The sequence below is a fragment of the Neopelma chrysocephalum genome, unplaced genomic scaffold (genome assembly GCF_003984885.1).
Source record: "Neopelma chrysocephalum unplaced genomic scaffold, ASM398488v2 Primary Assembly neopelma1_72, whole genome shotgun sequence".
Taxonomy (NCBI): Eukaryota; Metazoa; Chordata; class Aves; order Passeriformes; family Pipridae; genus Neopelma; species Neopelma chrysocephalum.
Window position 1 is genome coordinate 909,224 of NW_020897732.1, and position 12,650 is coordinate 921,873.

The following is a 12,650-nucleotide window of genomic DNA, read 5'->3' on the forward strand; positions in this document are numbered from 1 at the left end:
TGTCCCGCCTGTCCCGCCTGTCCCGCTCGGCCCCGAGAGAGGCGCCGGGGCAGTGCCGGTGTCCCGGGCAGGAGGAGCTCTCAGGGCCCGGGCAGACCGGCCGGTCTGTACCTTCCCGGGTGCAGCCCGAGGGGCAGAGTCCGCTGTCAGTGCCCGGGGCTCGATTTATTTACCTCACCTAGAGGTAAATCAGGTGACAGAGGTTGTCCTGGGAGACCCTCTCAGAAAGGCGTAGGAAAGGCGTGACTGATGCGGTGTCTTTGGTGCAAGCCAAGAACTGGTGAGGACTGTCCATTGCTGCTGTGCTGTAGCAGTTCATGTGGGTGTGAGCCGGAGGCTTGTGCTTGCGTTCATGTTTCACAGCTTGAAAACGTGAAGTAGCGAGCGTTTCTTGAAGAGAGGAGACGATGAGGCAGTATTATCACAGCTTCTCAAAGCCAACAAGTCTTTTGCTGTTTATATCCTTGTACTGGCAGATGTGCAGCAAAGTGGATTAAGAAACAACTCCACATTACAGTTAATCATTCTTGTTTTGCTGCATAACTTTGATCATTAGTCTCATCTCGTTTGCTGCATGACTGCGGAAATGATTGCATTAGCATCAGCATGCAGAGAGCAGCATATGGAGGATGGGGCTGTTTCTTTTAGCAGCAGTGCTGGTGTATGCATCTTTAAAATGACTGTGAAACTCTGGCACTAACCGGAAGTGTTTTGTGGAACAGGGGAAGAAAGCAGACCGCCTGTCATGCCTTTGAAATGCTTACAACCACCATTTGGATGTGAACACGTGAATTTGTGCCATGCTCAGACTGTGCAAAGGACAGAGCCAGAAGATGTCAGAGTGCATCTGCTGTAGTAACTTAAGTGTGTACAGGCAGTAAATCAGGCAAGAATCACAACCATTCTGGCCTAATGCAGAGGGCTATGAGAGTGAGAAGATCTGGTTTTACCTCCTGATCATGCAACTCATCCATGGGACTTGTGCTTTCTGCATCTTGGTTACTTCACCCTTCTCTGCTCCTATGGAAACGAGGCTGTGTGTCATCTTCGTAAAGTGTTTCATTGGTCTTCTGATGAAAAATGGTCTAAAAAACTAAGCCATTGAAACAACTACTTTGGTGACTATTTACTAGCCTCCATGAGAGTTCAATAGACTTACAAAATAAAAGATTTTAAAAAAATAAATAAAAGTAATACTAACAAGTATCATTTCATGATAGTTAAGATTTTCATGAGGCCACTACATCACATGGGTTCCTCAATATCAAAAACATAGAATAAGGAGCTCTCTGTTGAATCTTCCTGCGGCAGATAGTGCTGGGAAATGCTCCCCAACTTCCCAATCTGAATGTCAGTATTAATAGGTAGCAGCTTCACAGGCTCTGCTGATGTGATGTGGTCAATGGATTAGTTTGAGAGTTATGCAGGGAAGTGATTATAATTTTGGATTTGGGTCATGGCCCCCTTGCCTGTATGCAATGAGGAAAAAAGTTTCCATGTTTCTGAATGTTTGGGATGTCTTGATTCCATGTGGATTCTGTAGGCTGTCAGCAACAGTACAGGTTGCCAGTAGTGTGGTGAGATACAACTGATCTGTGGGTTTATTGTAGTGGAGCAGATGAAAGTGTTTTATTAAATGAAATTTTTGAGTAGGAGTTTACTGTAAAGGAAGGTGCTGAGTTGTAAAAATAGCAAGTGTTGAAATGTTCCGAAGGTAAAAGTGCTGGTTTTGTGGTAGCAGAGAGAAGTTATGTTTTTAGTGCAGCTTGCCAAAGGTCTGCCTCATAGCCTAGCTGACAGTTCCAGGCTCTTATGTGTGTGCTAAGTTTTTTGGTGGTGAACAGCAAATTAAAGAACAAAGACTCCTTGTATCATCAAGCTTCCCATGGCATCAAGGGAAGTCAGTATTGCTTTCTTCCTACATTTCCTACTCCTTATTATTACAAATCTATGCATTTGTGACAGAAATACACTTATATTTCAGTCTTTTATTATTTCTTTATGGTTTTCTCTTTTGCGCCATCTTGGAGAACCAGGACAAACATTTATTCGATTGTTCAATCCAGAGGAAGAGATTAAGTGTACTAAAAATCAGTTTTACACCTTTCTGTTTATGTAGAAGAACCTTGATGCTCATTTCTTCTTACAGATGCTGAAGTCAGTACCAGAAAGAAGACATTCACTGAGGTCCAAACAGAACGACTGGATCAAGCTGAACGGACTGTTTTAATTAAGTGCCCATCAAAACTTAATGAAAAAAAGTTATTGCAGTATTTATCCAGTCATGGACACGTTAGAAGTCACTTCTTCTTTGAAAATCGTGTAAGTAATTAACAGTGTGAACTAAAATCTAGACTTAGATAAAAAGAAATACCGGCATTTGGTTATGTCCTCATACATGCAAGTTAAGCAAATTATATATAATTAGTATATTAAATCATTTTTTATCTGTGCTAATGTTTACAAGTTGCTCAGCAGCAGATTTTTATTCAGAAGTCATCTAAGCAACACCTCTGAGGGGTAGCCAGCAACCTGTTTTGCAGTAAATCTTTGAAACTTTCATGTTGCACTGTTCTTTGCTCAAACAATAGAGATAACTATTTTTTATGTGTTTTGAGCATTTCGGTTGTGAAGATAAGTAGATTTCAGAACGTTATGTTTAGTGTTTACTGCCAACAATGGCACATCATAAATATTTTTAACCTCTTGTAGAAGTGTCTAAAACATGTTGAGATACAGAACCTTGTATTCAGTTTCAGGGCTGGCATATTAAACTGTCTCAGTACTCCCAGGAACATCTGAATAATATCATTACAATGAGTTCAAGGCTTGTATGCGTTTATCTAACCCTGTATTTGCATTCTTAATGTTTTAGGGCATCAATGCTTTAGTAGAGTTTTCAGAAAAGAGCAGTATAGCCTCGTTGCAGGATGTTGTTGGAATCCCAAATGCTGCAGAGCATCATGTTGTCCCATTTAAATCAAGACTTTTTACTTTCACACTGAAAAACCCAGTGAGTCAACCTGCTGAAGAAACACCACTTCACCTCTCTCCTCAGTGTCACATTCCAGTGACAGGCCTTATTCAAAAGCTTTGTCTTGCAGACAATGTAAGTAGAGGTTTCTAGATCTCTCTCAATTAAAAATGAACCATCTTCATTTCAGATTTTCAAGTGGTCATGTGAAACTTAAAAAGCAATTTATTTCTAGTAAAAAAAAAAGTAACCCATATTAGAATTTTATCTGACTATTTCTCCTACATTGAAACAAATCAATTAACTTAGTCATTTTAATTGTGAACATAATTTTTCCATATGAAGGAAACCTGTTTGAAAGTTTAAAAAATAATCTTCTAATTGCAGTGATATTAAGTGGATGAAAATATATGTTAATAGATAGAAGACCGGTTATTGTATATTTACAGTTTTTATTTTCTGAACTAGATAAGCAGTCAGATGTACATTCTACTGAATGAGTATCAGCTTACAGAAGAAAATATCAAGCTCCGATTTCTGGCCTGTTCTTTGGTTGGGGATTTTGCACGGGCATATTTTCCAGACAGCACAGTAAAGCCGTTTGGCTCTTCAGTGAACACCTTTGGCAAACTGGGATGCGATGTGGACATGTTTCTGGACTTCCATGATACACAAAAGAGTCCTACAAAAATGGTAAGGTTGTGCTGTGCATCTTCAGTTTATTGGATTTCTTCAACAGGGCAGCTCATTCACATGCAGGAATCAGTTTATTTATATTCAGGTTTTACATGAATTCATACTATAGATTGTGAACAAGTTAATTTGAATGTTTGGACTTGAAGCCTTTCAAAAGCTGGATGTGACATGAAAGAGATCTTTCTTGTAATAGGAAGAAAATTATTTGGTGTTTGTATAAACTTTGTACTGTTAGGGTGAATTTCACTATGAAAAAAACCCTCATCCTCCAAAATTGATTCAGCAGAGTCAGACCTTCTCATTCTACTATTGCATTTCCTTCTCTGGAGCTGCTGGGTCTCATATCCATGCTCTCTTAAAGCTTGGCTTTGATTTTTAAGGTCCTCCATGTTCTAAAGCATAGTAAGTTTGTGCATGTGTGAGCATATGCATTTTGAGAGGGTTGTCAGGTTCTTTTCCTTAGCTCAAAGAGTTGACTTTATGCTCCAGGAAAGTTACTGGATTATGTACTAAGGTGCATATATATGTATATACACACACACAATAAGAGTGTGTGGAGGTGTGAAGGCTTAGAACCTGGGATAGTGCTGGTGAGTAGTTACAGGTGACACAAATGTTAATATTTTTGTTGTCTGTCCTGAGAAAATGTTAACAGCATCTGATTTTCACTGTGGAGGAGCTTGAGGATAAGCTGGAATATGTGAACTGTAGATGTTTTGGGGCCCAGGACCAAAGAGGAACTGAGACAGATCAATAATCAGATACTTTCAGTTGTCAGACTTTCTGTAAGATACTAATTACTTGAATGCCTCATTGATAATACAACAGTAAAAGCATCAAGACAAGCAGGGATTACTAAGCAAGTGCAGAGGCTTGAAGTTGAAATACAGTCACTTGAATTTGTTGACCAAAGTACAGAATTTGCACCACTGCCTTGAGAAGCTGAGGGTTACAAGACCAACAGTAAGCAAAGTGATCTGCCGAGTTACTATCTTTTTCTTTCTGTTACCTACCTCAGTGCTGAATAGTTACAGGCTCCTTTCACTTTGAGCCAGTCCTACTGTAGCATGCAGCTACACAGCCAGAGGGGATTAGGGACCTCTGTCCTCACATGTTCCAGCACACGTGCTGACTGGAGAGCTGTTGGCAGGAGGAGAGCAGGAATGGTCACCTTGGTGATTGCCAGAGCCACTCAGAAATTCAGCACCTAAAGTGAGTTTGTTGGAAAGGTTGCAAGGTCCATAACTTCTGAATTGTTTCACCCATCTGTGAGTGCACGTTTTCTCTGCACCAATCTGGTGACAAGAAAAATAACCTCTGTGTCTCAGCTGATGAGTTATGTCACTGTAATGCTGTTTGCCTAGTATGCGTTCACCCATGACATGTCCCAAGGGGGAGGATAAGTCAGTGTCAAGTGTTGGATTAGCAAACAAAATTATCTGAGGCTTAAAAACACAGAGAGACTATGAAGAGAACAGATATTTCATAAGTATGAAGTTATTTTATTGAGGTAAAAACTACAAATATGGCAAATCAAACTACAAAGACCTACAGGACAATTAATTTCTGATGTTGTTAGAATATATCTTCACAATATTTTTGTCAGAAAAACTATATGATGTGAAGTGATTATTTCAAGTCTTACAGAGGCTTATCTTAATTTTGAAGGATTAAGTAATTTGCATGCTAAATTTTTTTACACTTTTAATGAAAAAGACGTTTTCCTTTGCATTGCTGGTTGATTCACTAACAACTCGGTGTTCTCTGAGGATTTGAAATAGAATTACTGGTGGCTTGAAATTAACGGTAGTTTGGTTATGTTTTACCCCTCTTTAATTGTATGCTCCTCTTTTGCATTTGGAGCATATATGCTCTCTTGGGAATTCCAGAATTACTTGTTTTAGCCAATAGTGATACATAGTAGTATTATACCTTCATTTGAACAAGTAACTTTACAGTAAGTTGATCACTATTAGCCTGGAAGAATTTAATCACTGAAAAAGAACATAAAAGAGCAATATGTTTTTACCTGTTTTAAGTTCTGTGGATTGCTTTGAATAATTCTTGCCTTTCAATCTCTAGCTGTACGAGCTCCTTTGTAAATTGTTGTAGTCTTTCAGAAGTATTTTTAAATGTCTCTTTTGTTCTAGAGCTAACAGATTGCTTTTAAAATTCTGTGTTAGAAAAAAGGTCCCTTTGAAATGGAGTTTCAGATGAAAAGATTACCATCTGAAAGATTAGCGACTCAGAGGATTCTTTCTGTGATTGGTGATTGCCTTGATAATTTTGGTCCTGGATGTGTGAGTGTACAGAAGATACTCAACGCTCGCTGCCCTCTGGTGAAATTTTCCCATCAACCGACAGGATTCCAGTGTGATCTGTCAGTGAGCAACAGGTGAGACCTGGTTTCAAAAAGTTTAGAAAGAATTCCAAAGTGCCTAAAATGTTCTGAAAACTTGTAACAACAAGTGTTTGAGTCTGCTCTTTTCTGTGTTCTTAACAAATGTGAATGTTGACTCTGAAAGTAAAAAGGAGTTTTTTAACTCCTAGAGCTCAGGTTTTGCTGTGATTATCTTTCTCTAGCATAGGAAATAGGCCTTTTCCTTCTTCCTGAGGGCCTGCATTCACCTGTTTTCTGGGAAAATCCCTGGAAGGGGAGTCTGTGGTCCTGCTGTGGTGCCGCCAGGGGGCGCGGGCTGCCTGGAAATGCCCCTCATGGCTCCGCTCCCTCCGCACCCATTCGGTGACAGCAAAGCACGGAAACTGTCCTGAATTACCCAAAGTTCTGTTTCAGAATGTGCAGAGGTTATTAAGGGAAGATTGAACAAATGTCTTGCAATAAAATTACTTTTCTATATGCAGCCACAGTGAAAGTTGGGATGCAGTTCTGTGCAAGCATCCTTGTAATTCACTGCTGGATGGTTTGCCTGGTTGGGACTGCGCATCTTGTCTTCTTGTCGCTTGGAGTAATAACAAACCTCTGCGGACACCATAAGGCATCTCATGGTTGAAATTACGGAAGTCCAGGTGTTACAAAATTTTGACCTAGCAAACACGTCCAAAAGGCCATGCTGAATTTTTAGAAGAATTCAGCGCAAGTTTTGGAGTAAAATCTGCAACTATAGTTCAACGAGCACTTCAGGCTACAACTGAACCAAAATAAGTTTTACTCTTAACACTGTGCTTCCATTTTTTTTCTACTTTTTCTTGCCCTCCCATTTGTACACTACAAGAATGTTTGTATAACAATGTGATGAAGCAGATCAAAACCTGACCCATCTGAAAACCTTTATCCTTCCAGATTACTGTTTGGTCCTGCTGAAAAAAACAAGTAATCATTTGAAAATTACAAAATTGACTTGGTAGTGTATTTTTCAGTGCAGCATTTTATTACTCTTTAGATGAAAGTTGTAAAAGAAGTATTTTATTATATAGTAGGATAGAGATATTATCTAATGTACCTTGAAGGCAATTGTGGCTAAATTATGTTTTTTCACCTCAATTCTTCATAGCTTGACTCCTGAGTACTTGATGGTGTTTTTTCATTTTTGTTTTTTTTTCTTCTACTGTGATGTGGAACAAGGAAATGGGAAACAGTGCAAATGCAATATTATTATTTACCCAAAACCATATTTTTCTTACTGTGGAAAAGTACATGTATTTCATCCTGGACAATTTCAAGCATTCCAGCCCAAACCATTCTACAATTCTATGATTCTTTTTCTATTTTCTAAAATGCATAAATGTTACTCTTTTTTTTTTAATGGATGCCTTATAATTAACAATGAACATTGCATCTGATACGTCACAATTCTCTGGTCATTTACATGTCTTTTACTTTTCATTTCTTCTTCAGCATTGCTATCAGAAGTTCAGAACTCTTGTATATCTATGGCTGTCTGGATTCCCGTGTACGAGCGCTGGTGTTCACTATACGGTGTTGGGCCCGTGTTCATGGACTTACAAATAGTGCTCCTGGTACCTGGATTACCAACTTCTCTCTGACCATGATGGTCATGTTTTTTCTGCAAAAGAGATCACCACCTATCATTCCAACACTAGACCAACTTAAAGAACTGGCAGGTAAGGGCAGCTGTTTCTCTGTTTATTGCACTTTATTGTTTATTCCATATTTGTTTTCTCTAAAGTGATAAATAAACCCAAGCCATCTCTTTATGCTCTCAAATACTAATAGATATTATGTGTGCCTTAAGTTTGAGGGAATACACAAGTTTTACTTGTATTTTTTGTGAAAATAATGCATTCTTAAATGCAAAATAAATCCATTTTCAGTACAATAGTAAATTCTATATAGAAGGGTTAGACTTACTCTGTGCCTTAGATAATTAAAAGTAATTTATTTGTTCAGTGCTCCTATGCTGAATTTTTTGTTTATTTTGTATTTTATTTTTTAGAAGACTTGTAGGGTCTCAAATGTCTGAAGTTAAGGATTTTGTGCAGATTGATATGATGTGTATTGTTTTATAGATAACAAATGTTAAAAAGAAAGGCTGTATCTTCTCCTCACAATTTGTAATATCCTTGAGATTGTTCAGGCCATCTGCAAATAATTCTTATATCTTTGCAAACCAGCTGTTCTGGCTGTTTCATACACAGCTTTCAGGGTTGATTATCTTCAGAGAATCTTATGAAAGCATAGAGAATGACACCTCAAGTTCTTAATTCTTCATTCATGCCTTCTGCTTACTGACATGCTTCCTTGGAAGCTTTGAGTGCTTTCAGTGGAGAAGAATGCCTGTGTTCAGTTGCTTTAAAATAATTTTAAACATCTGCATCAGAATTCTGTAGAATTTTTTATACATAAAATACCTCTTCTGAGATTTTACAACAATATTCCTAATTCTCTGAAGTTTTGCAGAAAAAGACAGTGGACGCTCTGGGTCTGATTTTTTTGCAACTCTCATGTAGGTATTAACCTCAGAGAGTTGTGCTGTTTAGTGTATAATACAGCCCTGTATGCAGATACCAGCTTGTTACTTAAAAGAAGTAATTTCAGAGATACAAAGATGTCATATACCTTATTCCTGTAGGCTTTTGAAAATATGCCATTTGCTCATGATTCTTTTCCTTTGCCTGTCTGTAGACTTTTTTCTTTTAAATCTTTTACCACTTTAAGTTGAATCTTTAACCTAAAAGTTCACATGTGAACTCCTAATTTTTGTAATATGGTAGCATTCATTGATTTCAGTCATGTCTGTTATCTGAATTTCATTAAATACAACGGCATTTTATTGTTTATTGTGTCAAAATATGCCCATTTTTTTTCAGGTGCAAAAGACAAGCATATAATTGGAGGATATGATTGCTCATTTGTTAGTGATTTAAGGAAGATTAAACCTACAAAAAATACAGAAACACTTGGTAGGTATATCTCCATCAATTTTTTTTTTAATGAGCATATTGAAAATAAACTTTTCCTTAATGTTACTCATGGCCCTTGTTTTTCTTTCCCTTAGATGTATTGTTGGGTGAGTTTTTTGAATATTTTGGAAACTTTGATTTCAGAAGGAATTCCATAAATCTTCGAAAGGTAAACGAGTTTTAATTGCTCATCATTATCAATTGAATCTCACCATCTGCCACTTGATAAACTACATATGCTAAGCAACAATTTCTGTCATTTTTCGTTGTATATAAAAAGTACATTTATGCAGAAACTGAGTTCTTTCTGTGAAGGATGAATGTTTTCCTCTTAGAGCCTAATAACTTACAATACCATTAAGAACATTTACAGTGTCATTACCTGGATATGTTGGAAAGCACAAAATCATGTTAAGCCTCTATGATTTTACTTGAAAGCCCTGTAATGAAAGTGGCAGTTTGAAAAAGTCAAAGCTATTTTGCTTCTGTGAGAAGAAAACTTTTAAAATGGGTCTGGGAGTCCAGACCCAGTGAGAGTCTGCATTAAAACTTACAGCTGAGTTCTGAGTTTGCTATTGGCACTTGCGTTTTCCACTGCAGTTTGTATCAGCCTACGGTAACTGTATGTACAACTCAGTAAGCAGGGCATAACACGATTATTCTCTGCTATTCCCTTCAGTTTGCTTTATATGTTTAAGTTATCCTATTTATTGATCCATGTATGTGTGCATGCAAGTATAATAGAAATATATGAAAATATAACTACCCTAATTCGTATCTGTTCCTGCTGGGCTGCTGACAGTTTGGGGGTTCCAGTGCCATGTTGCTGTGTGGACACCTGTTTGTGTCCTGTTTCCTGTTTGAGCACTGTGGATCACTGGCACAAGAGCTCTTTTTGCAGTTGCAGGTTGATCCTAGAAACTGATTCATTAAGGTGGAGAACTTCTGTTTGCCACTAAGCCGTAAAAAGACAAGCAAAACCATGAGTTTGGAGCCTGAGCTAGTTAAGGGAAGTGTCTGTGCTGCTGAGGTTTTTCTGTTTAACTAGTCTGTCCTCTTGGTCCTGGGGCAAGAGTATGTATCATGTACATAAACACTTCCTGGACCAGCAGTAGCTGGTGGGTTCCTTCTACAGCTTGTGATAGAAGGCTTGAAGAGGTTCTGGAATACCGAACAGGTCAGCTAAGTAGCACTGATAAGCACTGAGATGGAAGTGCATTTAAATAGCAAACCTACACAGTTGTCAACTACATGTGTTGTACAATACCAAGTGACCAAAAGTGAACCATGACCTCAATAGCTCTGTGCTTAAAAGACAGACCAAACTGGGAGGGATTTCAGCCAAGGCAGTAATCTTGTTTAGTTACAGTAGCTCTGTGAGCTCTCTGAGCACTGTGGGATGAATGGTTTGAACAGTTCAAGTGCTTGCAATAGTTTATCAAACTGGGCTATGCAGGTTCATATGACACACTCATGCTGCCCATACATAGAGATAGGAGAAGGGGATTGCAATGGGTGAGGTCTGAGGTTTGTTGAAAAGCAAATGGGAGAATGGCCAAAAAGACAGGTTAAGCTGTAGTTGCGTGTTCTTTGCCTTGAAGGAAACCTAAGCTGAATGTGGCAAAGAAAACCACCACTAAGAGGATTCAGAGAACAGGAATCATACAGTCAGGTTGACAGGGAAATTAACTTGATTAATAACGACTGGGTATTTTGCAAAAAGTTCTCTAGTAAGTCAAAACACTTTTAATGCTCATGTAATAAGTCAAGTGATTTGTTATTTGCTCAGCCTATAGTACATATATGCAACTTCTGCTTTTTCTTTACACTGTCTGCAGGGAAAGGAAGTAAATAAACCTGAGTCATCTCCTCTGTATATCTGGAATCCCTTTGAACAAGACCTTAATATCAGCAAGAATGTTAATCAGCCACAGCTGGAGAAATTCATAGCTATGGCCAGAGAAAGTGCCTGGATTTTACAGAAGGAAGATAAAACTCAGAGAATAATCAGTAAAGAACCTTGGGGACTGGCAGCACTGCTGATACCATTTGGAAAAAGTAATTCCAGCAAGATGAAGAATAGGATGAAAGGAATAGGAAGTGAAACAATCAGAAGCCTCTTGGACTCTTTAAAGTTAAATAATGCAAACAGCCAACAAAAAGCAGTGGGAAAATGACTTTCAGCACATAAACACAGTAGCTAATATTCTGTTTTAGGAACTGGATGTGACACGCAGTCCGAAGAACATAACTTTTAATATTTCTGTTATGGGGAATGGAGAGTCAAATGATCTCTCTTTTTCATTGTGATTCTTTTTGTACAGGTCTCCTTTCTGTACATTTTTCTCCTCCTTGCTCTTCACTTTTCCATCTGCTTTATGAATGAAGAATATTCAAATGCAAGTTTTTTCGGTACATTTTTGAAATAGCCTTCAGACTGACAGGAGCAGCATGGGAAAGAGCCTTTGGGAATTCTGTTGGCTAACATACAAATTATATGCTAAGTAAAAGCTCAAGAAACAGCCACCTTTCAGTGAAACCACAGTTTGAAAGAAGATGAATGTGTTGGAACCATTGCTTCCAATCCAGTCATGTACTGAAAGCCAGTAAAACCGAAGTGCATGCATCTGTTTTTGCTACTGTTTTTCATTCATGTAGATAGTGCCAAGACAAAATAAAGAGAATGGAGTTAGATAGTAGGGTTTGCAGTTTCCTAAAGCATTGCTCTCCAAGGGTAGTGCAACTGTTTTGCGTTGGAGAAGTGGGTTTGCTCTTGTATTTACCACCTGATTTCAAATTTATTTAGTCAGCTCTCCTTTGTTTTCTGTACCCATAGGACTGGTCCCCACCCACATTTGTATAATGTTTCTCATTTTGCCTTCAGCTTCATTTTAAACCTGTATTTCAGGTTCAGGCAGGGGCTCTTCTATGCTCTTCTTGCTTCATCACTCTATTCATAGTTGCTGCCTACTAAGTGACACCAAAGCCTTCCTGCAGAGGGATCTATCCCATGCAGAGATCCATAGAGAATTATGTATCATGCTGGAGTCCTGTTCCCAGTCTTGCCTTGGTTTTCACATACTCAGCAAAATGGTGACTGTCTCCCTTCCAGATCAGTTGGGCCAGTAGAGTCAATGCTTTTCATTGGCTTAAAACATTGAGTGCTCTCTGTCCATCTGCCACAAAAAGGAGTGTTTTCAGAAGAAGGGAGAAAGGGGAGGGAAGGAAGAAAGGAAAGAAATCAAAAAGGGAAATGGAAAGCAGGCAAACATCAGACTTTACAAGTACATTTGTGAGTATTTCACCTGTCCAGTTTGAGAGCCACTCATGCATTATAACTAAATGGCAACGGTGACAACTCCACAGATTGTTGTCTTTATTCTTAACAGAAATTCTGTAAACAAAATTACGTTGTTCAGATTATCATACAGCTGCAACATCAGTCCTTATGATTACTGTTTCAATTTCAATATTTTTAGATTCTTTCATGTTGCAATGGTATATGATTTTTTGTAGACTTCCCTTCTAATTGTGTAGTCTGAAGTCTTTTCCCTCATGTATTATTCATTGAAAATACTGTAATAGGCAGTAATGCATA

At 38.3% G+C, this 12,650-nt stretch overlaps 1 protein-coding gene across 1 annotated transcript; it reads left to right on the top strand.

The window, feature by feature from the left end:
* The first annotated feature begins 1,006 nt into the window (after positions 1 to 1,006).
* Positions 1,007 to 12,413, top strand: MTPAP (mitochondrial poly(A) polymerase). The gene is made up of 9 exons (XM_027686906.1): positions 1,007 to 1,083; positions 2,150 to 2,322; positions 2,876 to 3,109; positions 3,443 to 3,667; positions 5,854 to 6,065; positions 7,527 to 7,753; positions 8,960 to 9,052; positions 9,148 to 9,221; positions 10,891 to 12,413. Exons 1-9 carry the CDS (start codon positions 1,023 to 1,025, stop codon positions 11,227 to 11,229), a joined length of 1,638 nt encoding a protein of 545 aa, XP_027542707.1. The 5' UTR covers positions 1,007 to 1,022; the 3' UTR covers positions 11,230 to 12,413.
* The last annotated feature ends 237 nt before the right edge of the window (positions 12,414 to 12,650 follow it).